The 27,724-nt window shown below is 39.6% G+C and overlaps 1 protein-coding gene across 43 annotated transcripts in view; it reads right to left on the bottom strand.

Annotated features, from left to right (window-relative positions):
- The window catches only part of JAKMIP3 (Janus kinase and microtubule interacting protein 3), a 145,691-nt gene that overhangs the window by 19,083 nt on the left and 98,884 nt on the right, over positions 1 to 27,724 (bottom strand). For 16 of the 43 annotated variants that reach the window (XM_078391226.1, XM_078391228.1, XM_078391232.1 and 13 more), the window contains 11 exons: positions 26,477 to 26,560; positions 23,210 to 23,272; positions 22,244 to 22,342; positions 20,264 to 20,362; positions 20,104 to 20,163; positions 19,149 to 19,214; positions 18,114 to 18,182; positions 17,926 to 18,003; positions 15,267 to 15,470; positions 13,532 to 13,597; positions 9,134 to 10,450 (listed from right to left, as the gene is read on the bottom strand). In XM_078391226.1, the coding sequence (XP_078247352.1) occupies positions 10,376 to 10,450; positions 13,532 to 13,597; positions 15,267 to 15,470; positions 17,926 to 18,003; positions 18,114 to 18,182; positions 19,149 to 19,214; positions 20,104 to 20,163; positions 20,264 to 20,362; positions 22,244 to 22,342; positions 23,210 to 23,272; positions 26,477 to 26,560 (963 nt within the window). In that variant the 3' untranslated portion in view covers positions 9,134 to 10,375. Of the gene's footprint in view, positions 1 to 9,133; positions 10,451 to 11,592; positions 11,865 to 13,531; positions 13,598 to 15,266; positions 15,471 to 17,925; positions 18,004 to 18,113; positions 18,183 to 19,148; positions 19,215 to 20,103; positions 20,164 to 20,263; positions 20,363 to 20,422; positions 20,910 to 22,243; positions 22,343 to 23,209; positions 23,273 to 26,476; positions 26,561 to 27,724 lie in introns of those variants that run through there. The other 27 variants (XM_078391240.1, XM_020786113.3, XM_078391243.1 and 24 more) reach the window with 7 other exon arrangements.

The raw sequence follows: 27,724 nt of genomic DNA, 5'->3' as shown, positions 1-27,724 counted from the left end.
GTTAAGAACTCAGAAAAGTGACTATCGTTCAACAACAAAACCCTGTTCATGAAACAATTTCAGAAGCATGTGAACTGACAGATGCAAGAAGTAACGAAAGGGCAGAGAAGGAGGCACCAATAATCAAAATGGGTAGGGCAAACTCTCATCCCAGGAGCAACTTGAAGTACTGTGTGGATCATTCTCCTAGGAAAAGAAACATCTCCCATTTGAATGGAAAGATTGCTCTAGTGGGACATGTAAGATTGCACCCAAGATATAATCCTTTTAAATGCAACCTGAACTGCTTCAATTTCCCTTGTCTCGTTGCAGACTCAGTCATTCCTGAGTGCAGGACATGGAATGATGGCCTAATTTTACAGGACACCAGATTTCAGATGAATATCAGGAAACACTTTCTGTTGTTAGAGTAGTACAATAATGGAACTAATTATCTTAGGAGGCTGTAAGCTCTCCAACACTGGAGGCATTCAAGAAAAAGCTAGGCAGCCATCTGTCAGATATACTTATTCCTGCACTGAGCAGAGGATTGAACTTCTTATACATCCCTTCTAACTTAATTATTTTATTATTCTGTGATAATGTAATCTACTTTACTGTATATGTTAGGGAATCTCTGGGCATTGGCTCACTGCAGCCTGCAAAGAGTCTGCCCCCCTGCTGATATCTCAGCTCTATTGAAATGAATAGGAAGGAATTCATTCCATTGTCAAACAGCCCTGGAAATATCTTCCCAATATTTAGTCAAAACCTCCTTTCTTGTAATTTGGATTTGTTTGGCTTCTATCTTCCGGAACTACAGAAAACAAGCTTGCTCCATCTGCCATGTGACAGCTCTTGAAATATTTGAAGATGGTTGTTTATACTGCCTCTCATACTTTTCCTCTGCAATCCATCTCCCTCACAGGGCTTGGTTTCCAGATTCTTCCAGAATGCCTTGTAATGACACAACATCATGACATGGCCTCACTTCATAGGACATACTTTGCAAAAAGGACATTTGGAGGCAGTAAAACTGTGACTAGCAGCAAAGCAGAGGAAGAGGTTTTTGTCTGCCCCTGCTCAGTTTTATGGGTATTATTTCCTCAAATTTTGCCCCCATCTCCTGGACTGCTAAAAAGGAAAGGCTTTTCCACACTCTCCTTTGATCTCTTCTTGAAATTTAGCTAAATATTCTCAAATAAAATGATTTATTTAAGCATTCATTCCAGTGAAGATGGCTCAACAGTTAGATAACAGTACCAATAGAGAGTTTAAAATTTGTCTTGTATTTATTTTGTCTCATACCAGTTCACATGTGGTACAAAATCAATAAAGAATTCTTGGATGTATCATGGTATTCCTTTAGTATCAGCGATAGGTGAACTGGACACCTTTCCTCGTGAATGTTTTGTTCCCTTTCTAAATTATTGTGACTATAGAATTACTTTGGTGATTAATAAAAACAAAACCAAATATTAAAAAGTGATTCATGTACAGGAACAAAATGTGGGGTTCAACTGCAAAGTAAGCTTTACAGTTCTCCAGAAGTATGCTTCAGGCTGGATGGTAAAAAATATAGGATATGGCAGAATAGAAGCAAAAACGAGTCTACAGAACTGGAAGTCAGTTGACTTACCAAAATTGTGGCCACAAAACATCTAAAATCATTTTGATTTTTTCTTCCCTTTTATATCCTAAATGTTATGTCATTGAACCTGAAGGAGGATTTTGAAGAACCTGAAAACTGACTTGTTTGTGGTGATTTAATTACCCCAATAATGACATTACAGAGCTCTGCATTTTGTTTCACTGATAAATAATGCAAATGTGAATTGTAAATTTGTTTCCTAAAAATTGCTGTGTTTGATTTCTGAAAATGCAAATACTACTAATGGCATGAATTTCTCAAAGGGAGTAAAATACAGCAGTAATATCACAGCCCCATGTGGGATCCAGATCAAAGAAAATGAATGCCACATACTCTTATCTGAAAGGAACATCCGCCTGAGACTCACAACTATTGATCTTAATTACACATTGCCCATTAAAAATGATTCATTGAGGAGCCTGAGTCACTATGATGCTGATCGGCATAGTTTTCCCTTTCATTGTTCCCAGAAGGAGCCCTGCACATTCATCCTCTTTACTCAGCCATGTGCTTCTACTTGGAAACTAAGCCTCCATCCCACCCAGGCATATCTAATCAATGAGCCATATCAGAAGTCAGGGAGATTTACATGGTGTTTATGTGGCAATGGCAGACTACTCCTTTGGCCTGTTAAGAAGACTTTTGGGGGGAAGCTTCCTTCTTCAAACGAGAGGCTCTTGCCTGGAGATGTTTCTCCAAAGCTGGCAGTTGGCAAACACAACTCTGAGGAAATCTGACAAAACAATGGGCCCTTGTCTGCCTGCCCCCACAGGCAAGGCTGAACCCACTGAATCGCTGGCAGATGGGAGCAATCAATTCTTTACCAATAAACACTATCATCGCTTCAAATGCAACAGCTGTGAAGAAGCTTAACAGATGTAAGGAGCTTTTAAAATGGTAATTGAGGTGGTTAACCCTTGGAGTCTATGGACAAAAAACAGACTGGAAATGGACAGTGCCTATACAAAGGAATATGAAAAGACAGTTATATTCTGAAAAGGCTCTGTAATTATCACCTTCCAAAATATCAGCACCAAACACCAGAAGACTAAGTGCAGCATCACTGGACTTGGGAGTATTGAGAATCTACCATGTTTCCTCCACCCCACCACGGTTGTGTGTATATAAGCAAATTTTGTGAATGCCTGAAATCATGTCCTAGTGAACTTGGACAAAATACAAAACATGTTCATTGTGTATGCTGTTTTTTCGCTTTCAGGATATCGGTCAGTGGATGCTAACAATCAAGTTTAAAGGACTGTCATTGATCACTGGTTTGTCTCTGGAGCTTTCAAAGATTTTTAAAAATAATCTCTGTGTTTATTACATACACAGATGCACCAATACACACAGATTTTTCTATTATGCCCATACAGATAACAGGATTCAGATTTCAGCACACATAATAGGGCGATTAGAAGGAGACTCCACATTATATGTCTTCTGGCTTCTTGAAAATAATACACAGAAAGTTGGGGATTCCTGATTAATGGGAAGGATGTCGTGCAGGAAGCTGTGTTAGGAGGAAGGAGAGTTTTCCTGCAACCAGCTGGCCATACTTTCTCCCCCTCTGCTCTCTCTCAGCAGGCTACCCCTTGTAAAAGGGTTCTGTAGCACAGTGCATTACATTTGGTTGGTGAGTTGAAAAAGTGCCATGAGGAAGTCCATTTCCACCTGCCATGCCCACATCTTGATTTAACCCTATAAAAACTAGAAATATGCAATGGGTCTCAAAGAGGGCATTGCAATTTAATACTAACTTTCAGTTTTGCAGTGAGAAAAATCAATGAATTCTATTCCTCACTCCCAGAGGATGAAGTGATCTCTAATGAGAGTCTATGCCACTGACATTTTAACTGACTGTTTCAAAAAAGCAGAGGATTTTTTTAATTACTCAGTAAAACCCAAGAGGTACATTTTTCAAATTGTTTGCCAGGGCGAACAATTGAAACAGTAACAATAAACTGAAGCTTCACAATAACTAACCAACTTTCCCAGCTGTGTTACAACAGCCCCATGGAGCTGAAGCACCAGCCACGATGTCATTATTTCTGCCCCAGGAACGTCCTCTAATCTCATCAAAGGAGGTTGTAAATTCAAGCTGGCAGTGTCATCTCAATGCATTTCAGCTTTTATAAAAATAGCTGGAAGACTGAAGCAGAAGCACCAGACTGTATAAAATTCCAGCCAGTTTTAAAAGGATAAATCTGTACTCTTATAACAATTTATCCACACATCCTCAATATCTTTTTTTTTCTTTTGCAGAAATATATTTTGCACTTTAATGTGATGTACAAGCTTTCCTTTTTAGTGACTAGCTGCCAACTGAATCCAGAAATGCTCAGTTAATAGTAATGGGTTTGGTCCATACAGAGCATAGATCCTTTGAAATCAATGAGACTGAATTCAGTCTCAGTTCAACTAAATTCTACTTCTTCCCATGGGTCTCCTCTCAGCATGACTAAGTCTATATTTGAATCCACATCACTGATTTATCTTTTAAACAAAGGAGTATCTTAAATAAGGGATCAAATAAACTATTTCAAGGTGAAGTGGATTATGAGCCTGTTGAGGTTGCTGTTGTTATGTGCTGTCAAGTTGACTGACTTACAGCAATCATTTGAATGAGAGATCTCCAAAATGTTCTGTCCTCAACAGCCCTGCTCAGCTCTTGTAAACTCAAGCCTGTGGCTTAATTTAGGGACTCAATTCACCCAATATTTAGTCTTCCTTTTTTCTTGCTGCCTTCTACCTTTCCCAGCACTATTGTCTTTTCCAGAGAATCCTGCCTTCTCATGATGTGCTCAAAGTAAGACAGCCTCAGTTTCATCATTTTTGCCTCTAGAGATACTTCAGGCTTGATGTGATCTAGGATCCACTTGTTTGTTTATCTTGGCAGTACAGACAACCTCAAAGCTCTTCTCCAGCATCATTTTTCAAACAAATCAATGTGTTTCCTGTCAGCTTTCTTTCCTTTGCAGCTTTCACACCCATACATAGTGATCGGGAATACAAGAGTGTGGATAATCTTGGTCTTGTTCTACCACAGCACATCCTTATACCTGGTGATCTTTTCTAATTCCTTCATTGTTGCCCTTCCAAGTCTCACTCTTCTTCTGATTTCTTGACTACAGTCTCCATCTGGATTGATGATTGAAACAAGGCATACAAAATCTCTAACTATTTCAGTTTCTTCATTGTTGACACTAAAGTTGTGCAGTTCTTCTGTAGTCATGATTTTTGTCTTCTTAATGTTCAGCTGCAACCTTGCTTTAAATTTAAATTAATCAGAAATGTTGTCTAAATTATATTTTGGCACTACAATTCTTTAAGTGTTCTTTTTCATCTTTACCCTAATATTGGATAATCAGTACCATAATCTGTTCCTTGTTTAGGCAGAGAGAATACAGCTTCTCCATATCCTGCTTCCAATTACATAGTCTATTTGATTTCTATATTGACTATTTGGTTATGTCCATGTGTACAGCTGTCTGTTCGGTTACTTAAAGAATATATTTGCTATTCATACTTGCCATTTGCTTTCTCTGGTAGCTGATTGAGTGCTTTCTGACCTGGGAGTGACATTTTCAACTTTCTCATCATAGTGTTTTCATGGTAACGAAAGTTCAGCAAGGGTTTACCATTACCACCTTCTGGGCAGTACTAATGAAAGTCAGCTTGAGTGTTACCATCACTGCCGCCTCTACTAATGTCACCTTCAGCTATGACTGCTACCCAGTAGATGCCTTGAAGAGGGTAGATACATCTTAGTCTGGTGTTTCAGCTGTGACCATTCCACCTTGAGTGACCCTGCTAGATGCTCAGGTTCGTAACTGGGTCTGGTCTCCTCACAGCATTGCTCTCAGGTTCACTGACACATTTACACCCCTTCAACACATCAAGCTGAGCGTCCAAGAAGGGAGTTACGAGTCTAGGTATTTGTTTTCCCAATCTTTGTTATTTCAGTAGTCTAAAGCAATGGAGGGGGAGTAATTTTGTTGTTGCTACTGTTGAAATCTACTCTTGTAGATCCACCGCAAATCGGCCAGAGATCTACCAGCAACCTTTGAACTAAAGTAACAGGAAATACTCTGTCTTTCAGATCCCCAAATTATTAATATAAGGTAAGCAACAAGTAATGCCATCATTTTATATATCATCCTTGGATTATGTTTTCAAAAACCTTATATTCAGAATGATGACTTGCAGATCTGTTTAAATTAAGCCTGCAACCCTTCGCACATTTACTTGGGAGTAAGTCTCAGCGGGACTTATGTCTGAGTAAATCTGTATGGCATTGTGTTATAAATTAAATTAATGGATTATTCAATCTAAAGCTCATCCATTTAAGTTGTCAGCAGAAGGATATTTAACCATTAGGACATCATGCGGCTTCCACCATTTTTTTCTACTACAAACTGGAGATATGTGAAACTGCTAGTTTTTGTTCCACTTAGTTTCTGATTTTCCTAACTGCAGGAACAGATGCAAATTTACATCCACTTTAACAGTTCTCCTAATAAAGATATTTACGTTCATCATGATTCTGATGTGTTCATTTTTTACAAGTAAGCTCCTATAGCTGCATTTCCCACCACGCTTTCCATCAAGTATATACAGATGGTTCTGTGCACTTTGTGAGTTGTGAACTTTATCACACATTTCTGAAATGTGTGGATTTTGGAGTGCAAGTGCTTTCCAGTTCACCTACATGGACTAAAGTTGCTAAATGGTTTACTTCATATAAAATTTTGAATGGAACATATTTCTCCACCAGACCTATCACAAGTCTCCTTCTCCCAAGCTGTATTGAACCATGGAGAAAATAACTCAGTCTCTTTGCCAAGCCACTGCATAACTATGGCTTGACCTGCATCGGCAGTGATTTTTTTACAAATCTCTTGATTATGAACACATGAGATACTCCATCACCAAAGTTTATACCAAATAAGGCTGTGGGTATTGATGAAATAAAAAAAAAAAACACAGAGTGATGTTGGGAAAAGCGGCTCCCAAATATTCTAACAGCCTTCTGGGGAAAACCATTTTAACAACACAAGCCTTTACATGCCTACTCAAAAATAAGTTCCGGCACATTCATTGCCATTCATTCTCAGATAAAGTGGGAATAGGTTTTAGTGCTGTAGTCACACATACATTTATTTAGCGGATGACCTCTTTAATGTTCTTGAAACTGTACGAGCACACTGCGCCATATGTTGTAATTTTGATTTTGGAGATGATCACAGTGCAAGACAAGCTGCCCACTGAATTACTGGGCCCAGAACTACAGCAACTGCCACGTAAATGGTTTACCAAGAATGCTACCCCCTCCTGGGAGGTTGCTCTGCCACCCCTTGGAGTGAGTGAGGACAATTTCTGGATAACTCCGTGGTTTAGGCATCTGGTTGCAGAGCCGGAGGTTGGGAGTTAAATTCCCCACTGTGCTGCCTTGACAGGGGCTGGAGTGATGATTGATAGGGTCCCTTCCAGCTCTGCAGTTCTATGATGATGATAAATGCAAGGTAAGTAAGAATTACTTGTGTTTAGCCAATAAAGGAAAGTGGATGCATACTTTAAAAGGCAGATCTGACCTAATCTGGGCCTTCTCGATCAGCAAGGCATCCATTATGGTTGTTGTTGCCCAGCAGAAAGCTGTTGGATGATTCTTTTTATCTTATGGAAGAATGGGGTGTCTACATGTAGCTCTTATTTACTTGGGGCGCATGACAGATTTCTATCACTCAGGCATAAACTGCTGTCACTTGTGAGCTACAGTTCATTCATTCTCAATAGCAAACCAACAAGCAAGCAAACAAACACATTTAGGACCAATAGAAAAGAAAAGGCCACAATAAATTACTTTTCGCCATCCGGCAACTACTTGTCTTGGCCCTGTTCTCATTGTCATTAAGATATACAGTATAATACATGTGAACTGACTCCTAAACCTAACTCTAATCCAAACCACATGTTAACTCAATATACTGAAATTCTCCCTGGAGTCAAAAAGTAACCCACAATTCAACCAGTGTGCACTTTCAAAAAATCCTGGTGCATGAGGGTAAAAGCAACAGATGGACATATACCATTACAATCTTTACAGCAACTAGCTTGATATACAGTAGTTCCCAAATCCTGTTACAATAAATGGAAACACACACACAGAGAGACACAGACACAGACACAAAATGCCACACTGAACTTAGACTTGGTTAGAGCTCCCCCATGTGGCTGATTCTGTTGTACATCACTGCTTCCATTAATGAATTTAAATTCCGCAATATATTCAGAATACAGTACATTTATTTGGATACAAATCCCTTGCTGTTAGTAGGCCCTCCTTCCAAGCAAATATACCAAGCAAAATCTTTGATAGCCTAAGAGATAGAAAACAGGACAAAAAGATGTAGCAGCTTTACTGACGCTCAGCTGATTTCTTGCATTGTTGTCTGATTTCTGAGATTTGGTGGACACTAGAAACTCCAAACAGTGGTCATTGTTGTCCTATTTAACCCAATAAACACATAGTGTGATACCAAAAAGAAAAAAGGAGGGTAAAGTATGATACAAGAAATGCTACTTCTTTAGCTGATAATAAATCTTGCTAAAATAAAAAAAAAATATTTTGACCAAATGTAAATAAAACTGGGTTGTAAAACTGTAATGCTTGCTTTAAGGAAAATCTCTCAGAAATCATTAGGCCATTTTGCAATGAAAAGTCATTAGGGCAGTCCTGTAAAATGAGTTTCTGTTGTTTAAGATTACTGATTTTTTAAAATCCGATTTAATTGAGCTGCAGATCAAGCTGTTTGACATTTATATATATTTATGCCCATGACATTTTCTGATTGGAATCTAAAACTTCTACTTATCTTAAAGAATGACTTGATATTGCATACCTAATTTTCTTTTAAATATAGTACAAGCACTCAGTTTACTCATAAAACACATGGAAGAAATGTTAGCCTTCATAATCTACCTGGAAGACATTGATATTTCCAATCACAGATCAGCCTGGAATTAGATCAGACCAACCCACCCAAAGTGTGATGTGCATCCTCTGTGTCTCACTATCACTGCTGAATTCTCCCCTGCCTCCACTGAATGGGGGGGGGGGGAATAAGGGGCTTTCACACCATCGCCTCTCCCAAAGATCCAGGAGTTGCTGCTTCTGCACTTTGAGTGGTGATGTGAAAGTTATCAATGATCTTGATAGACGTTGCTGGAAAAGAAAGGACTCTGCCCCACACTTACAATCCCAAAGGAACTTCCACTGCTTTGTAGACTTGAGCAGGACCATGGGATGGAGGTGAGGTCAAAGCCCCTCTGCCACCCGAGGCATTCTGAGCCTCTTGTACCCACATTATCTGCGTCTGAGAATTCAGCCAAAACCAACATTCATCCATCATACAAAAGCAATTGTGCACCATTGGGTTAGATCGATCAATACTGAACATTGGTTTGCTTATAGGGGAATAAAAATGAATGAAAGCTTCTCACCTTTGGGCAATTCCTTGAAAATCAATAGTGCTTCTGGGAAACGTGTATTCCAACTGTCCTCTTCTATCCCTCTGTTTTTTGTTTTTGTTTTTTTAGAACGACAGCTGGGGAATATAAATGCTTTTTGTATATCCACTCACAAACCTTCATTTCATACGTAACTGAATTGACCTTCTCCAGACAATTTTATGGGCATTGTTCTGCTTTCTTTCACAGTTCCTTTGTCCCTTAATTCACAGGTGATATCTTTATAAACATCCAGCTCAAGAGATGCATTTCCATTTGCTGTTTGTGCTTTTGCATTTTCTTATGCCGACCTTCTTGGAGATTTTCCATTACAGACCTGATGGATCCAAATCGCTTTTCCTTTCCATTTTCTTCCAGCAATTGCTTTCATTTCCTTGCAGGCTGAAGACACTGGTTTCTTTTCACTCAGGAATGTTAAGTGCATTCGATTTTAACTATTGTGCCACTTGTCTGCTAGAACTGTAGACAGGCCTCTCTGAAATGTCAGAGCGAACTGTGACCTGGAAATTTTGGAAGGTGATCCATCGTTTATTAGCACATTTTACACCATTACTGATTCATGGAGATAGTTAGCAAAATGTCCATCACGTGTTGTGGAAAACATACATGTACGGGTATGTGTCGTAAATGATTACGTCCACCTAATTGCATTTTGCTCCCCATTTCTACTAAGACTGGAGATGGAGGTATGTGAGAATCCTCTTTGGAACACCATTTTAGTTTTCCTATCTATTCACTTGTTCATTTTCAATCACTGTCCTGCCTGGAATTCCTTCAGATCCTTCCCCAAGGTAAGTACTTATGCAATTATGAATGACAGTACAAAGAATGGAAGTACAAAACAGGACATATTCACTTCTTTACAGAAGCAGTTTACTGCCTGCGTAGCAGGGAACCAAAATATACTCACTTCATCTGAATGAGTGAACTGCTTTTCATTTAAAGCTGAAGTTGTTTTGAGCAGCAAAAATTAGGCTTCCTTCAGAGAAACCAATACATATTAATAATTTTCTTTTTTGGCTTTCATCTTTGACTGTCCTAATACTAGTCTGTAAAAAGTTATATAGAGTTACACTTGTCAGGAGATCAGACTTCACTTCAAAATAAAATCCACACAAGTATTTCCTCTTCTTTATAAAAATGCTTGAAAAGATGAAATCTTCAGTCTTTAATATCAAAATACAGAATGCAGTTTAGTTTCTTGAAATGGCAATGTCATTTCCCTCTGCAGTCTTGGCAACCACGGTTATATTGTTCGACAAGAGCAGGGGTGGTAGCTTTCTTTTTTGACTGAAATAAGAAAACAACATGCAAAAAGAAGCAGTTCATTTAAAAAGAGCACTTTGAGGAAAGATCTCTCTCTCTCATAAACACATTGGACTCAACTGCAATGCCCAACTGAGGTGTACAGGGATGAACTGAACTTATTCTCTGATGTGAACAAAACATTCAGAAGGACTAGTGTGGTGTGGCAACTGGAATTTGGACAAGGACTCAGAAGACTTGAGTTCAAATTCCCACACCACCATGAAACTCAAAGGAATGACCTTGGGCTCACCATACTTCTCTCAACCTTTTTTTTATTAGGCTAAAGTAGGGGGAGAAAAGAGCCTTGTATGCCTGCTTGAGCTCAATGGAGGGGAAGTGGGCTAAAATTCATCAAATCCTGATGACAAGAGAAAGGACAAGCTGGAAAATATTGGCTGCTACACATGCTTGTGATTTGATTATTCTAGGAAAAAACTCTTGTTGCTATAATATTGCTATCCTTACTATACTATTGTCTAGTAACAATATTATTACTAATAAAAGTTATACAAGGTGTTGACAGTGCAACTGTTTGCATGTTTCCCAAGAAATGAAATCTCGGAGTGTTCACTGGGACTTATTTCCAGGTGTCTGTCAGTATTAATGTACAGTGGTGCCTCGCTTAACGACGATAATCCGTTCCAGGAAAATCGCTGTTAAGCGAAAACATTGTAAAGCAAAAATAAAAACCCCACTGAAATGCACTGAAACCCATTCAATGCGTTCCAATGGGGTAAAAACTCACTGTCCAGTGAAGATCCTCCATATGGCAGCCATCTTCGCTGCCTGTATAGCGAGGAATCCTGTCCCTAAACACAGCGGGGAGCCATTTTAATTACCCAGCGGCCATTTTGAAACCACCGATCAGCTGTTCTAAAAACATCGTTTTGCGAAGAATTGGTTCCTGAAGCAGGGAACCGATCATCGCAAAGCGAAATTCCCCCATTTAGACCATCGTTTTGCTATCGCAATTGCGATCGCAAAAAGATCGTTGTAAAGCAGATTCGTCATAATGCGGGGCAATCATTAAGCGAGGCACCACTGTATAAGCATTATTTTAATAATAGAGTCCCTGTATTCAGCATTTACATAGACATTTATGGTGTGGAATTTGCAGTCGGAAAGCAGAGTTTATTGGCATCTTCAGGGGGAAAAAAAACGTTTCTTTTTGACCATAAAATGCGCTGGAGAATTTTTTCAGGTACTTCTTCATATAGAGAAAAACTACATGCTGCATTATGCCCTCAATATAGTGATTCAGAGAGACCAGAGCTGGGATTGAAAGCAGTGCAGAAACAAGTAACAGAGAAACAGGATACTTACCTCTCGCAAGTGTTTTGGTGTACTATGACCAAAGAATGAAGGCTAAAGAGAAAAATAAAAACAAAAATAAAAACTGGAAAAAAAGAGAGGAAAAACCAGGGGAAAGGAAAATGGAGAGAGAAAGAAAAAGGAATTTATAGTTTGCTTAGTAAGAAACAAGCAGTGAGTTCAGTGTACAGCAAGACAACTTGCTGAAAAGAGACAACATAAACAACTGTAAATTTACCTATTTCAACAGAATAGGTACAGTGCGTGCAAGTGAAAAAGAGTGTGAATGTGGTCCTCCCTTCCCTTGTCTAAAAATCCCAGAAGAATGCAGCCTATGGGATAAAGAGTTGAAGCCAAAGGGATCATAATCTGACAGGAAAACAAATCTAATCCATCTTTAAAACATGAGAGAGGAAACTCCACCCCACGCAGCTAAATTGGCCTGAGTGGGTCCTGAGCTCCTGACTGGCTTTACCTGCCTTGTCTTCTTCCCGTTGGGGAAAAGAAGACTGGGTGATGCTTTCCAGGCTGATGTGCTATAGGAATGCTCCCTGTAACTGGATGTCTGAGGCCTGAAAACAGTTTTGGTGCCCTGTCCCAGCTTTTTAATAAAGGAGAAGGAAGAAGGAAGCAAAGCTAGGTCTGGAAGCCCTACCTGGCTGGGGAACATGTGATGGCATGACTCTATCTGATGTCATCCAGTGCGTGCAGGCGGCCAGGGGGCAGGGATCTGGTTTCGTATACCAGCTTATTTCCCCACTCTTGTATTAGGACAACCCTCTATTCCTGCAATCTCCCACATTTGTTACTAAGAATGTAAGAAACAATTACTGAGCACATCAAGACACTGTGCAAAGCATCTCATAATCTTACCATTGGAGAGAAAATGTTTTAAAAAAATCATTCTTGCCTGAGAGAATGAGTAAAGGGAAGATTTACATCTCTATTTGTTACTCATATCTTGTCTAGGTCTATTATTATAATTCAATATTTCACCCACATATTTGATGACCACACATACAAATAATTTCTGAAGTCTACAGCAACTCCACGATTATTTAAAATTCCATTCATTACACAAGCCTTTCACTACAATACGAATTGCTGCACACTGCTGGTGGGTTTAGATTCCTAGCGGCCATGTTGGCAAGGAAGGATGGGGGCTGCTATAGAACACACTTGGATGTCACCAGGTCGGGGTAGTCTGACCTCAAAAGACAGTTCCATTATTCTTGCCAGGCTGATGTGGTTCCATCATCTTTTTCCCCTCAGAGAGATGAGAACATGTTCTCTTAAGTATTTACACCTTGCCGTTTTTAAAAGATTGCTAAAGACTGGACCCTCGATCTGTGGCCTGTTATACACCTGTGGCCATTTTTTCAGGCAAGCGTTCAAACTACAAAAGAGCCATATGGAGGAAAGTGCAGAACATGAGGCGTTTCCCCTCAGCATGTCATTTTTTAAAATTTAAGAATATATATGCACTAGAACGATATAAATGAGAGGTTTTATCATCAAACCATCAGTTTCTAACTTGAGGGAGCAAAAACTCCACATTCACATAACTGTCCCTTTCTTCCAACTCCAGAATGGATGGTCACCATCACATGCTTAACTGAATGCCTCCTGTCACAATCAAAATACTTTCTCTTTCTAACCAAGGAATTAGTAAAACAACGTGCATTAAATGAGGCTGCCCTAGGTTGCAACATACACATCTTTCATTCAATATTTTCAATCTTATTGCCATACCTTTTCTTCTAATTCCTTTATTTGTCTTTTTTGAGCTTCAATTCTTTCTTCTAGCTCCTTAATTCTCTATGGAAATGAAAATTAAAAATGAATGCTACATTTTGTGTGGAAATATTTTACCTAAAAGACATGACTGGAAACACCAGAAGAGAATGTTTTTAACAGTGTCCTGTAGAGAATGCCACCCATACTAGCTGAAAACTGTAGTGAGGAAAACTTATATATCAGACAGCGAAGCCTCCCACCTAGTGATTAAACATGGTAGTACAGGCTCCTAAAATACCAACATACAGTATTTTAATTAATTAAACTCCATTAATGGCCAGAATCCAGTTGAATATTTAACCCTGCATAAATGCAGTGGCATGACTTGGAGCAGTGAATAAATGCTAATTAATGAGTCCCCAATCAAACTCCTAGCGACACCGTGAGTCATGCAACTGGTATGCTACTAGGAATTAAAAGGAGGACTCATTTAACTAGCAGCTACTTGCAAGTCATGCCACTGTACTTACACAGACCAAAATAATAATAATAATAATTATCTGGATTCTGGACATCATATATTCTTATGGGGGAAAAGTAAGCTCCAGGTGCACCCTTCAGGATTCTCTTAGTATGCATGCACATTTGCAGATATGGAGGGATCACGGTCTTACAGCTACAGTTCTGACCAACAGAGAGAGCGAACTTATGTATATTTTTATGTGGGATATGATTTTCAGTGGAAGATTTATATACACTACTCCCTTCAACAATGCTGGAGTTAGGCACACTGGACCCTTGCATATTTCAAAATTTGTGTGTAATTCGTAAGCTCCCCCCCCCAAAAAAAAAAGCTAGAAAGCATAAAGTTGATTAACACGTGCAAACACGGAGAGAGACTTCCGCCACCCCACATCAGCCTTCTAGGATGCCTCATAGCCCTCCCAGGCTGCCATGTGGAGCTCTCATGCCAAGAGAAGGGGCCATCTGGGCCACCACCATTGGACCACGGTGTGTGTGTGATGCACTCCCAGCAACAGTAAGTCCAAGACCCATCTTTCTCATTCCTGAAGACAAATATGTCTGTTATGTGTGATCAAGTTGGAACTGACTTATAGACACCCTGACAGGGCTTTCAAGGAAAGTGAGATATTTAAGGCATGGTTTTGCCCTCAGTAAGTTTCCATAGCTGAGTGGGGATCCGAACCATGTTCTCTAGAGTCCCAGTCCATCACTCTATCCACTACACCACACTGGGAATCATATGGAGACAAACAGCAGCACAGTATTTACAGAATATTTATTTATTTGTTTGCTTATTGGGGGAAATCTGTATATAACCAAAACCGTACCGCTTAGACTTGTGCAATTCTAGACTTGTACTATAAACTAGTCTGCACAATGTGATATCATCCCACGGAGATCTATGTCCATTACAAGAATCTCTAGAGGTTTTTTTTGTTTTTTTTGTGCATGTGTGTGTTTATTGGAAGAATCTATACAGGTTCTAGAGCAGCTATAAGTAGAAGGGCCCTCTCTATTCAATGGGCATCCAAGTCCATCTTGGGGTGATGTCTCTTCTCTCTCCCACAACCACTTCCTTAAATGGAAGTGTCTGTCATTGCATTCTGTTTTAGAAGGACAGTAGAAAAGAAATGTGGACAAAAGGAAGATTCATAGTCCACATCTCACAGGTTTTTAACCGATCGAAGAAGTTCTCTCATCAGCATTGTATCCTTTCCCACTATACCTGCTGTGCATGTTGAATGAGTTCCATTCTTTCCCGGAGGATCTGGGAATCCCGTTCTCGGAGTTCACTCATCACCTGCCTCTTCCACTGTTCTACAGCATTCTTCAGCTTCTCCCTCTCCTCTTCTGAAAGCATCTCTGTCATTTTGGCTCCTGCTTCCTGCTGTAGGGCATCGTACAGCATGGCTTCCAATTCCAGAATGTGCTAGATAGAATAAAAACAGAAAGAAAACTTCTTGTTCATGCAGGTCTCCTTGTTGATATTTTACTTTTGTGCCACCTGCTTCTTGCCTTTTATTCTCTAGTATGTTTCATATGCATTGTTCTAACATTTGGGAAAGAAAAGGAAGGCTGTGGGTCATCAACGTGCAAGCCAAAGGTCACAGCAAAAGTAATGTAATATTCATAGGCAACTGAAAAGAAGCAAGATGTGCGCAATGCAGAGGCACTTTCCTCAAAATGCCAGCAGTTTCTCTCCCTCTCTTTTGCTCATTATAAAAACACTGATACTCCACTGGAAATCATCAACTGACTGCTTCTATATGTGAAAAAACTTGCAAAGTCCTAAAAAAAATCAGCTATTCATTTGATACCATTGAATGTGGGCCATTTTAAAAGGTGGTGTGTCATGTTCTCAATGTGAGATGGGTATTCTGAGCCAATCTGCTGCTTCCAGGAAGACCTGCTGTAGTGATCTTCATGGCAGCTGAAGATATCACAAAGAAATATTACATGCTAGATGAAAATCTCTGTACTGGGAGGGTCAGCTTAGCCAAATGTTTTGTTCTGCCACAGGCTTTCACAGAAGAGGATGTCATTTTGCAATATTTAAATCTTCTGCACAGTGCTAATGTTGGGAAGAGAATGTGAAACAAAAACATATCTCATTTCTTTAGTCCTTAAAAGCGCAATTACACATAGCTGTCAGGGTGCCGATCAATCAAACACCTCTGCCCATTGAGTGAACACCAGCTTATGCCACCTTTAGTGGACCAGGAAACTCAGGATTCTTTTAGATAGCCTCAATAGGACTGCACTGAACTCTTGCCATAGCAGAAGGATAGCCAACCTTCATCCCCAAAATAACCTCCCTTCTAAGTAATTTCTTCTGGAACCTCTCTACAACTTCAGCCATCCTACCGTCAATCTCACAGACCTCCATCCCATAAATATCACATCTTGCCCAAGAATGTTTTCAGTGGATAAGTGGTTCTCCCATTCTTTCTCTCTGTAATACCCATTTGTGTAAATTTCTCTTTTCTCATCTTCTGGACAACAAACCTTGAATGGCTCTTTAGCACATTTGTAAAACAACCAGTCCATTTTATACTTAAATAATATGTAGGCTTTGGTAGAACTAGAGAAAAATATTCGAAGAGATCAGACAAAATGTCCTCTCTCTGGCCAAAAAAGAGAGAGGGTGTATGGTAGGGAGGCAGGGTAGAGAGATCTTGCCACACAGCCGCTCACCACTGTTGCTAACACTGCTGTGTATATTTCTGTGAGATAAGAATTGGTAAGGTTATGGGAGCTGGCCCTTCTTGCCTCCTTTACCATGACACTTGTGTCTGTCTCTTGCTTATCTCACTCATTTGATGCTTTTTAAAAAGAACAATCCAACCAGCGAGATACATATGAGCAGCAAGAGGCACTAGAAAATAATGCTTCTCCCTCCACAAGTACTCTCATCAACCAACCATCAGCTACTTGATAGCTTCATGGGATTACATGCCAATAGCACAGAGAACTTTTATTCATAAAAAATAAACCCCTCTACATCTTCTGGAAAAGCTTCTCTCTTCAACCTTCAAAGTTGAGGGAGTGATTATCTGATGTGAAAAGATTTCCATATCCTGCCCCCACCCCAGCTTCTGGGGATAATATAAAGTGTGCTGTGCAGCCTTATTCAGCTTGCAATGATACATTATGGAAAGTCTGCAGGGACCTTTCATTTCACGCACCATTTCATCATCCCTGATATACGATTATGTGTTGAATAGAACTTAACAGTGAACTGTGAATGACTGATAAACTGAATTCTATCAGATGAGCGAGAGGTTGCACAGGGTTAATCTGCTATTTTGACCCACAGATAACTCAATAAATGGTGACTTCCCAGGGATCACTTTCAAGCTGTCAACCATCTTATATTGACGCAACTCCTGCCCCTTTCGAAGCACCTTGATTTGTACGAAACTGTCTTCGCATGGCTGCTGCTCCTGAACAAAGCTTTTCTCCCTATTCATTTTCTGTGGAACAATAACAACAAACCTCTTCCTCTCACAGACCTAGAGCTTAGACCAATTTACTCTGGTGGATTAAATTCCCAGAATCCTCTAATCAGCATAGCAACTGGCTGCACTTTCTTAGGAATTCCAGAAGGTGTTTTTAATACTGTTAGCTGTCTTGAGTCTCCTTATCGGGAGAAAAAACACTTTCATTGCTTTTTGGATTTTTTTTTAAAGAAACACTGCCTAGAAAGTTCTAAAATTTGTAGGAAGCAAGTCCTGAAAATGTCAAACAGATTCTTAGAATTTTATTTTGTATTAGGTACTCCAGCAGCATCACAGCTTCTCTTTTCAAAATCATAGATGTAGATCAGAATAAATATTCATGAAAATGAGCTATGCCATTTTTCTTCGAAGACTTGGTTGACCCACCTTATGTGCTTGATCTAAGGACTGCTTCCTGAAATCAAGTTCATCGTCCAAATATCCCTTTTGTTTACTAAAGAGTTCCTAAGAACAGAAGGAGATTTGGGATATATTAGTTGTCTCAGTAATCACCAAGTGTGTGTCAGTCCTGTGCATGATTACTCTTTGAACTGCTTAGTGAATTCTTAGATTACCTTTTCATTTTCCAAGTCTATCATCTTTTGTTGCAGTGCTGATTCCGTTACTTCTATCTGCTGCAGCCACTACACAGAGATGTGAAAGATGAAGTTCCAAGTCAGATAAGATCATTTGGCAAAAATAGCAGGCTTTGCCACTTGGTTTTTATTATTGCCTTCATGGAACATACCTGATCAGTTCAACGAAAAGCAAAATACTCCAGTATGCTGCTAGTTTATAAAACAGAATCACCCTCCAAAAAAAATCTGTTCTATCCATCCATCCATCCATCCATCCATCCATCCATCCATCCATCCATCCATCCATCCATCCATCCATCCATCCATCCATCCATCCATCCATCCATCCATCCATCCATCCATCCATCCATCCATCCATCCATCCATCCATCCATCCATCTTCATTCCACCTTTGTCCTTAAAAGGACCCTAATTATCAATGTTTTACTCCTAATATCACATTACAGCATTGCCTTCCTCTTGTTAGGATGATCTGAGGTTTGGACTGAATCCTATACATGCATAAAGGTCCATAGATTATTATACACTGCAGAAGAAAATTCAGATACTGAGTTACATAAGCTATGTAGCAGGAACAGCACTACTAAGGAACATGACGATGTCCAGCCTTGACTATTAGAGGAAAAAGGAGAAGCTGACTAACCACTCTTATGGTGGTAACGTAAACAGGTCATGAGCAGGGCAGTGGGATGCCCATGAAATTTTGGGATGAGGCACATCCCTGTCCTAGTCCATAAGACACTCTTAAGTGGTAGTGTGGGGAAGACAACACAAGGAGGTCATTTCAATCATCATTCGTATAGGGAAAATAATACACAGAGCCATTTTACAGATACTTTTGAATGCATGGAGGCAAAAGCAAAAACTAGCTGCACTATTAGATCCCTACTGATTGGGTTTGTTTTTTTTTTTGCTATACACATGAATATCTGTTACACCAGTGAAAATGGCCTCTGAACAACCCCAGAAACAAGTAAGCAAGCAAGCAACAACAATACAACGGTGCATTACCTTTTCTGCCAATGTCAAAACTGTCCTTGCTTGTATGACAACTACTTGCTCTTCATTTGTTAAGTTCTGCAGCAAGAGCAGAATAAAATTATTATCTGAGCACATGCATTTTAATTTTATTACTGAGGTTGCTCTTTCACTGAATGCTTAATAATGTTCAGCACTAGCAAAGCGGACAGCTCCAGCAGTGTTTTAACACAGGATCCCCCGTTTCTCTTGTCATAAGAGAGATCCTCCATTGAAATACACTTCTGTGAGGAAAAAAGTCAGGCTACTCAAGCAAGAACCCACTACACAAGGGGAATAACTGAACAGGATCCCACCCTATAGGAATTCAAAATGCTTTTTGTTAACTGAATAATCAACAATATGAAATGAAGGGCACTTCCATTCATTTGAATATTTGTGCAGATGCCTCACTTCCTTTTAAGTGTCTGTCTGGATCATGCTCAAAGAAACTAGCAAGTAGTTCAGTGGAATTTGCTTTCATGCTAAACAAGAATCCAACTGAAAATATGCGTAAGAATCTGTTACCTTTCTTTTAAAGCTCCACAAAACAAAAAAAATTATTTAGGTCATTTTAGATACGCCTCTATCTCACTTCTATCACATTTCATAAAGTTACATTCTCAGAACCGTTAGGAAACTTTTTTTAAAAAAGCAGATAGGAACAAATGAGGAAGCTTTGAGGGGGGGGGACATGAATTTTTATGATTTTTAAAAATTAAAGATAAAATAAAACAGCTGCAATGCAACAGTAAGAGAGGAAGCAGAGTATCTTACATAACCATACTGGCCTGTATGTTAAAAGCGTACAAATATTGGCCTCAAATAAAATGTAAGATAAACAATAAAAGTCAATTGCAAATATGTGTGGGATTACTTTTCAATGACATCTGAACAAAAGCACAAAACATATTAACAGAAACATGCACAATTTATTAAAGGAACATACACTTACGGCGTTATCCCCTAATATGTCCAGTTTTTTCATCAACTCTGCTACTAGTATATCCTAACAAGAGAGGAGTATACAGGGAACCGAATGTCAGAAGAATAAGAAATGACACTTTGTTAAGCTGAAGCAGGACTTTGGAAAACTTGGTGCTACTTACTGTTACACCTTCTGCCTCACAATAGACCTGCAGAGGACTCTTTCCCTCAGTAAAAGGAACGTGATGAAAATTAATTGCTGGAGATCTTCTTTCTCTCTCCTACAATCAAACCAGTTATGAAGGGAAAGCACTGTTTAATTGCCAGCTTAATGAAGAATAAGAGTTCATGAGCATCTATCTCAAATACAAACAACAGTTTACAGTAAGTCAAAGAGGTAAGAAAGCAGTCATTACAATTTAGTAACTATACCTAAGATGCAATATTGGCTCTTTTGACATGTATTGCAAGACTTGTTGTTATTTAAGTACACAAATTGTGTGTGAGAGGAAACTGCTATTTGTAGCATGCTTGATCTCAGAACTTCCTTCTCAAGGCTTCTTAAAAACCTAGCAAACTTAGCTAGGAACACCCTGACTCAGGCATGTCCATTCCTTCAGTATACCAGCTTTCTGACATGCCAGACGTTGGAATGCCAAGAGGATCTGCACGATGAACCAAGACAATGTCGTCAGTTCTGGAATTTGCTGTCAAAGATGTAATCTGAAATCTGTGTTTCTAATATGCAGTGAATGAGATACTCAAATTTTCCTATTTGTGACTGAAAAATTCCTGCAATCCAAGGACTGCTGTGGCTGCATTGCTCTCCTACAAAAAATGGGCTATCAGTTACAAATCATTCAGTACTGTGCACATTGAACCACAATAAGAACACGAACTGCATGATATACATTCAAGCCTAGATTGCTAGGTAAACATAGAAATATCAGAGACGACAATGCCCATGTCCATGATCTAACCTCTCTCCTTCTGTCTTCGCATAAACTATCAATATTTATAATTTTGAAAGGCTAAATAATTATTTTTCATGGCGTAAAGTGCTGCTAAAGTTTATTGAGATTTCACTTCGTTTTTGAACTAGGCAGAGGACACGGTGGAGCTGAAGGAAGGTTGTTGCTGCAGTACCACCATGTCATGTCCAGGGGGCAATGGACTGGCATGGTAAGTAGACACACAATCTCATCCACAATATTACTGGGCAGTGTCACTACTTGTATATTCGGACCTTTAGTAGATGTAGGGGGGAAAGTACATAGAACAGAGAATGACAGAAGCAATGCTAAAAATGCATTCATTGTGTACACCTTATATTCAATGCGTGTCACAGACACCTGCTGTTTAGCTTAGCTCACAGAAAGCTGTACACTTACAGGCTGCACTGTCACATTATGATTATCTACAGTTTAGCATGAAATGAATGAAGTAGAATGATCCAAGCAATCATCAGATCTGCACACTCTCTCCACAGTACAGTGCTGCCTTCCATTGATGGTTAATCACACATTGTTATATCATCCTGACATTGAGATGTGTTTAATCTTAACTTGTGTGAACTTTCACGAGGCAGTTTTAGAAGCCACACTTAGAAGTTTGTTTCTTTTTGACGGATTGCAGTTAATGGTAACCACAATTTGCCTACCTAGATGACAACGAACTATGGTAATAATTGTGTGTCATCAAGTCGATTCTGACCCTTTCCAGGGTTTTCAAGGTAGAAAGCACTCAGATGTGATCTACCATTTCCTTCTTCTGGGGGCAGCATGACCATGGCTACCCAGGCTGGCTTTTTTCCCCTAGAAAGCACAGTAGGGAATCAAACTCTAGTTAACTAAAAATGGAAGTGGCTGCTACTAAACTCTTTCCAACTCTAGAGGAACTGCGGACAGGGATAGGGGAGTGCAGATGCCTGAGGCTCATTCAGGCTTGTTCCAGTATGTGTACACAGCAATAAACTAGTTTCACTAGTTTCATGTGACATGCAGAGTACTCAGTACTGAGTTGTCAAAGTCTGTGCCTTAGGGAGGTCAAGCGTATGCTATAGCCCTATATCGATCTGTGATCTCTTCACAATGTATTCATATGAACTATCATGAGAACCAACACATTATGCTAAAACTTGAAAAACTCTGGTTCATACTTACTTCAAGCTCTAGAATTCTAAATTCCAAGAGTTCATTTTGATCTTTAGCATCCTGAACCTCGTGCTTTAACCGAGCTTCTTCTGCCTCCATTTGTTTTATCTTTAAAAAAATGGAATTACTGTTTGTGTTATTTTGTCCAACACAGAGTTTTAGAATATTACTTTTGACCAAGCAATGGTTATAAAGCTGATATAATAGATAAAATGTGAAATTATAGCATTTTGATTCTCTTTTTATTTTAAACTTCAGGGGTGGTACACAGTGGCCAATGGGTTGACTCGCCAAATCCCCATTGTTTCAATGGGCCTAATCTAGTGGGAATTTACTATGCTAAATGTCAGGAATTAGGCCAATGAAGTATCATATTAAAAAACCGTACTCGTGTAGAAATTGTACTTCCTTTGTTCCTGGTGGCTGATTGTTCATAGGTTTTTTTTAAGTACTTGGTTAAAAATGCATTCCTTGTTATTTTGTTAAACTCTGACACATACCTGCTCCATGAAATGTCTTTTTAATTTAAAATTTGTGTAGAGACATTTATTTCTTTACATTCTTTAATAGTGCATTTATGGCTACACATTTTTATGCCTCATATAGTAAAAGTTCCCCTTGACATTTAGTCCAGTCGTGTCTCACTCTAGGGCATGGTGCTCATCCCCGTTTCCAAGCCATAGAGTTAGCATTTGTCTGAAGACAGTTTCCGTGGTCACGTGGTCCAGCGCGACTAGACACGGAATGCCATTACCTTCCCACCATGGTGGTACCTATTTTTCTACTCACATTTTTACATGCTTTCGAACTGCTAGGTTGGCAGGAGCTGGGACAAGTGACAGGAGCTCACTCCGCTGTGTGGATTCGATCTTATGATTGTTGGTCTTTGACCTTGCAGCACAGAGGCTTCTGTGGTTTAACCCGCAGTGCCACCACATCCCCGATATGCCTTATATAGAAACCCCCAAATTATACCTTTTCAACAAGCTCTTGGTTTCTTCTGTATAATGCTTGTTTTTCTTCAATCCATTTCATATCCTTTAAAAAGAAAATATTGACATTATACATGCTGCTGGCAAGAGTTAGGAATGTCAAAAATTCCTAACATTGACAGTCATTCAAGGAAAACGTATGAATGCATGGGGAGCAGGACTGGGAGTATAACTGGGCTTCTGCTTCCTGATTTAGTTGCAGCAGTTCCACACTAAAAAAGAAAAAAATGCCCTTTTAACAGGACATAGTTTGCTTAATTGGCTCTGCTGCAACGCAATTCATTTCTTCTGGAGGCTCGGACTGGTTTTGGAGTATTTTCATAAGCATATCCCCAAGTGCAGCAAGCACACACTGATTGGATCAGGAGGAAAAAAAGGCAAAAGAAAATGCTGACAGTCAGAATGAAGGATAGTGAAACACTGACTATCACTTTAAGTAATAAATTTGCCAGAATCCAAGAAGTGTGGGTAGTTTGGCAGATTGGAACCTCAAACCTCAGATGACTGAGATTAAATATTGAGCTGCCTGCACAATATATAATCCAAACAGAGCCAGGCTCTTAGAAATAAATCATGAAATTCAATTTGCTCAAGCATACCTCAGTAAATTAAACAGGGGGACAGTATATATAAGTAAGATATTTGGAATGTGTATGAAAAGTCCATTAGTTTAGAGCTGGCTTCAAGATTAATTTCAACATTCTCCCTTTTCCTCTCTCAAACCGTAAATGCAGTGGCCAGTACGCTAATGCCTGGATATGGAGGCGAAGGGAAACAATGTGTCATCCATCTCCAAAAGACCTCCTACTGTGTGACCAGTTGCATGATCTCACAACCAATGCAAGAACACATAATGGAGAGCCTGCTGGATCAAGGGGAAAGCCCTTCCACTCTGCATTTTAAGCAACTGGATACTGACCTCTCCATCTACAGAAAACTACAGATTAAAGAATGATATTTCTTTGTATGCTGTTTATGTAGGCAAAGTAAATCATCTGTCTTAGGACATGGTAGGTAGTTGGGATCTTGTGTGTAATAATTTGTGCTGGCTTTCTGAGAATTCCAGGCTCAATGCAATATGTTGCTGTTGACATATACCGCTCCAAATGACTGAGATCTTCATATTTGAACAGGATGGTCCTCCCTTCATGAACCACTCTGTTCTCTCAGATCTATCTTTGGAGTTTAAATTGCTGACATTGATGGTGTTCCATTTCTTGTCTACGCTCCCCACAACTGATTGGTGTCTATGTGTTTATACTTTTGGTACAAGCAAATGGCTTATTATCCCAGGACCTCTTTCTCAATTATATTCAACCCCACTGATAATACCAATGTTACTGAGTTGCTAGACACTGAGTAAAATGAATCTTTTTTAAAAAAATTATGCTTTTGCTTTTACTGTCTCCTATAACCCCCCCCCCCCCGCGCAAACATCACCACGTTCAATCAACATGTGGGGCAGAACCTTATTAATTCCTTCTGCATGAACAATGATCCATTTAGAGAGCATTGGAGAGTTTCTGAGCTACCAAGTAATATCTCCTTGCACGGGCTCCAAACCCACCCATTGCATGAGCAGGAGGAGTTAACAGGATTCTGACCGCATCCTAGAAACTCCACACATAAGAACAGAAATACAGGCTTGAGATTATGTGTACAGGTTCTGCACACAATGAAATTTTAGGAAGCTCTGTTTGGGCATTATACTGCACAAAATAATATTGCATGGATGAAAGAGTAGGGCAGTGCCCATGGTGATCCAGGTTCCATCCCTTGCGGGCCCTGTCCCCCTGCCCCCATAGCTGGGGAAAGTATAAAGTGAGACACTTGTTCTTACACGTGTGTACTCTCCTCTGGCATTTGGAACTCTGTGTGATCAGGATTCAAAATATCAAAGAGGAGCCTTACAACGAGAAGTCCTCTTCAGACTTTTGCCCAGCACATGGCCAGTCAGAGGGAGGCACCACAAGGGATCTGAAGGTATGCAAAATTCTCCATGTGTCTAAGATTACATGGAAGATAGTGCTTGTACAGGTCTGTTAAGAGAGTACAGCATCCAAAAGACAGGGTAGAGCAGAATAGTAGCTGGAATACCATTCCCCTCTGCAAGTTGACTGAATGTGCCAAGGAGGCATAAGATGGTATTTGTTTAGGTGTTCATTATTGGTTTTGGTTTAAAATTTCTCTTTTATAAGATACTGTGAACTCCAGGTGCAAGGAGGAGGTTAAAATATTTGAAATAATTTATCATGTTGAGTCACCATTGGTTGCCTCTGCCAGAATGTTGAAACCACAGTTCAGTCTTACATACCAAGCAGAATGGAACCTTTGCAAATTGCCAGGTTCACATGTTCTCCTCTCCCCTCTTTTTGTTCCATGTGGCCAATGTGAGGAACAAGCAGCATTCAGTTTTCCTAAATCCTGATTTCTCTTTATGTGTGAACTAGGAACTGGGATTGAAAACAAACTCTAAACAAAGCAGTTGAATAGTTCAGGGTTTGTGATTAGATTGTTTCTCAAATGGTCAGAGCTGTCAGTTCTCTTTATATTTATCTTCACTTTCCCTCAGGGTAATTTCTGGGAGGCTGTATGCTAGTTGGTGGTGGCTAGGCCCAAGCCAGTGGTGGACCAAGCCAAAAGCAGGTGTGCCTACTTCTTTTCTTTCTCTTTGCTACTCATTTCTCTCTGTTTCCTCATCTAACAAGCAGCTCAGGAAATATAAATTGCTCTTACAGAGCCCTGAACTGTTATCTACAAAAGGCTTTTGGGATAAGGCTGAAGGCTATATCAAAACAGGACAAAGAACTCAAGCCACAGGATACCACCCCTGGACTGCCGGGGGTGGGGTGGGGTGTTTCACATAAATCAGAGTTCCTGATTCATATATTGTGACTAATGAAGAACTAGACAAACCAAAACTGAGTATGAATATATTTCGTCTCCCAGCTGTAAAGGATGATGGTGATGGTGGTGGGGAGGTGGAATCCCACAGGCTCTTTTCTGCACATGCACATAACACTAAATCATGGTTTAGTATTAAGTGCCAACCTTCCTGTTGTTTCCTCCTTGCTCTGCTGCTAGAATGAGCTTATTCTCAAAGCCATGTAATATTTATACCTCGAGTCCACATCTATCTGCAGCATATCCTGAAACGCAATCCATTTAACTAATAGTAATGGTCTTCATAAGCTAAATTTGTTGCAGTGAAAAGTGCACTGACATAATGCATTTGTCCTGAGATTATTACCTGTCCTTGCTCAGCAAGTGCCTTTTCTAGGTCCTCTATCTGTGCTTGGGCTCTGTGGATTTCTGCTTGAAGCTGCTCACGAGTCTGTAGGATGGGATTGAAGAAACGTCAAACTTTCTCTGACAGCTGTCTTACTAAACGTACAATATTTGCTTACTTATCTGGATGGTCTAATAGGAGACACTATGGACACCCAAACATCTCTTTATCCAGAGATCTCTTTATCCACAGCTGATTCACATATTGGGAAAGGGCTCTACATAATACGCTGTTTCTCCTACTGGGACACGTTTGCATGGAGATATACACTAACCTTGCCCAGCTTTTCCAAAAAACATATCAACACTGGAGACTGGGTATGCATTGAATGTAGACAGCCAATTAGTCCCCCCAAAGCCTGGAAAAGTGGTCAGACCAGTGTTGACACATTTTCTTTAAAAAAAAAAAACATGTTATCCTATAAATAAGAATGTATATCACTAAAAGACTGCATAAAGTACAGTATATTGCTTGTATTTATGAGGTGCTTTCCAAAGAAGCAAAACTGAATTTTAAAAGTTCATGGTAATTGATTATGAAATGCATCTCATAAAAATGTAAACGTTTGAAAACATAAACTTAGTAAATGCTTGTAGGTACTTTGCATTCAGGAATGCTGTTGAGAATTTTTACTGTAAGGCCATTTAATCTTAGGGTTTTTCCACAGAATTACTCTTTTTTTTTTAAGCTGATGAAAAAGGTAGGGCAGGAAAAGCTCCAGATTCAACTTCTTTGCTAATCTTCTTCAGCAGAGGAGTGGAAAACATTGAGAGTCTATAAAGCTAAGACTCATATCTGAATTGGCTCTGTACGTACATTATGTTCTGGCAGGAACAGTATGGAGAGAATATGAGGCATATTAAACAGCTGTCCCTCCCTCAAAATAACTTTTCACCAACATCTAGAAGAAAGGAGTAGTGTGGATAAGAAGAAAGAAATGAGAAGCATGCTGAAACTCATTTATGCTCTTTGAGAACTTATAACTTTCTGTACCAAATACTACTAGAGCAGGGGTGAAGAACATTTGGCCTTCTGTAGATTTTGAGCCACTCTTGAATCTCTTATCATTGGCCATGCTAGCTAGGACTTTTGCAAGCTGAAGTCCGAAACATCTACGGGTCACAGTTTCTCCACTGCTATTGGTAAGTGATCTATCCAGGAGAAGGATGGCCAACAGGAACATAGTGTGCTGGTAAAAACTGAGCCATC

Source organism: Pogona vitticeps, chromosome 3 (genome assembly GCF_051106095.1).
Source record: "Pogona vitticeps strain Pit_001003342236 chromosome 3, PviZW2.1, whole genome shotgun sequence".
Taxonomy (NCBI): domain Eukaryota; kingdom Metazoa; phylum Chordata; class Lepidosauria; order Squamata; family Agamidae; genus Pogona; species Pogona vitticeps.
This window is presented reverse-complemented; position numbering and strand designations above follow the sequence as displayed.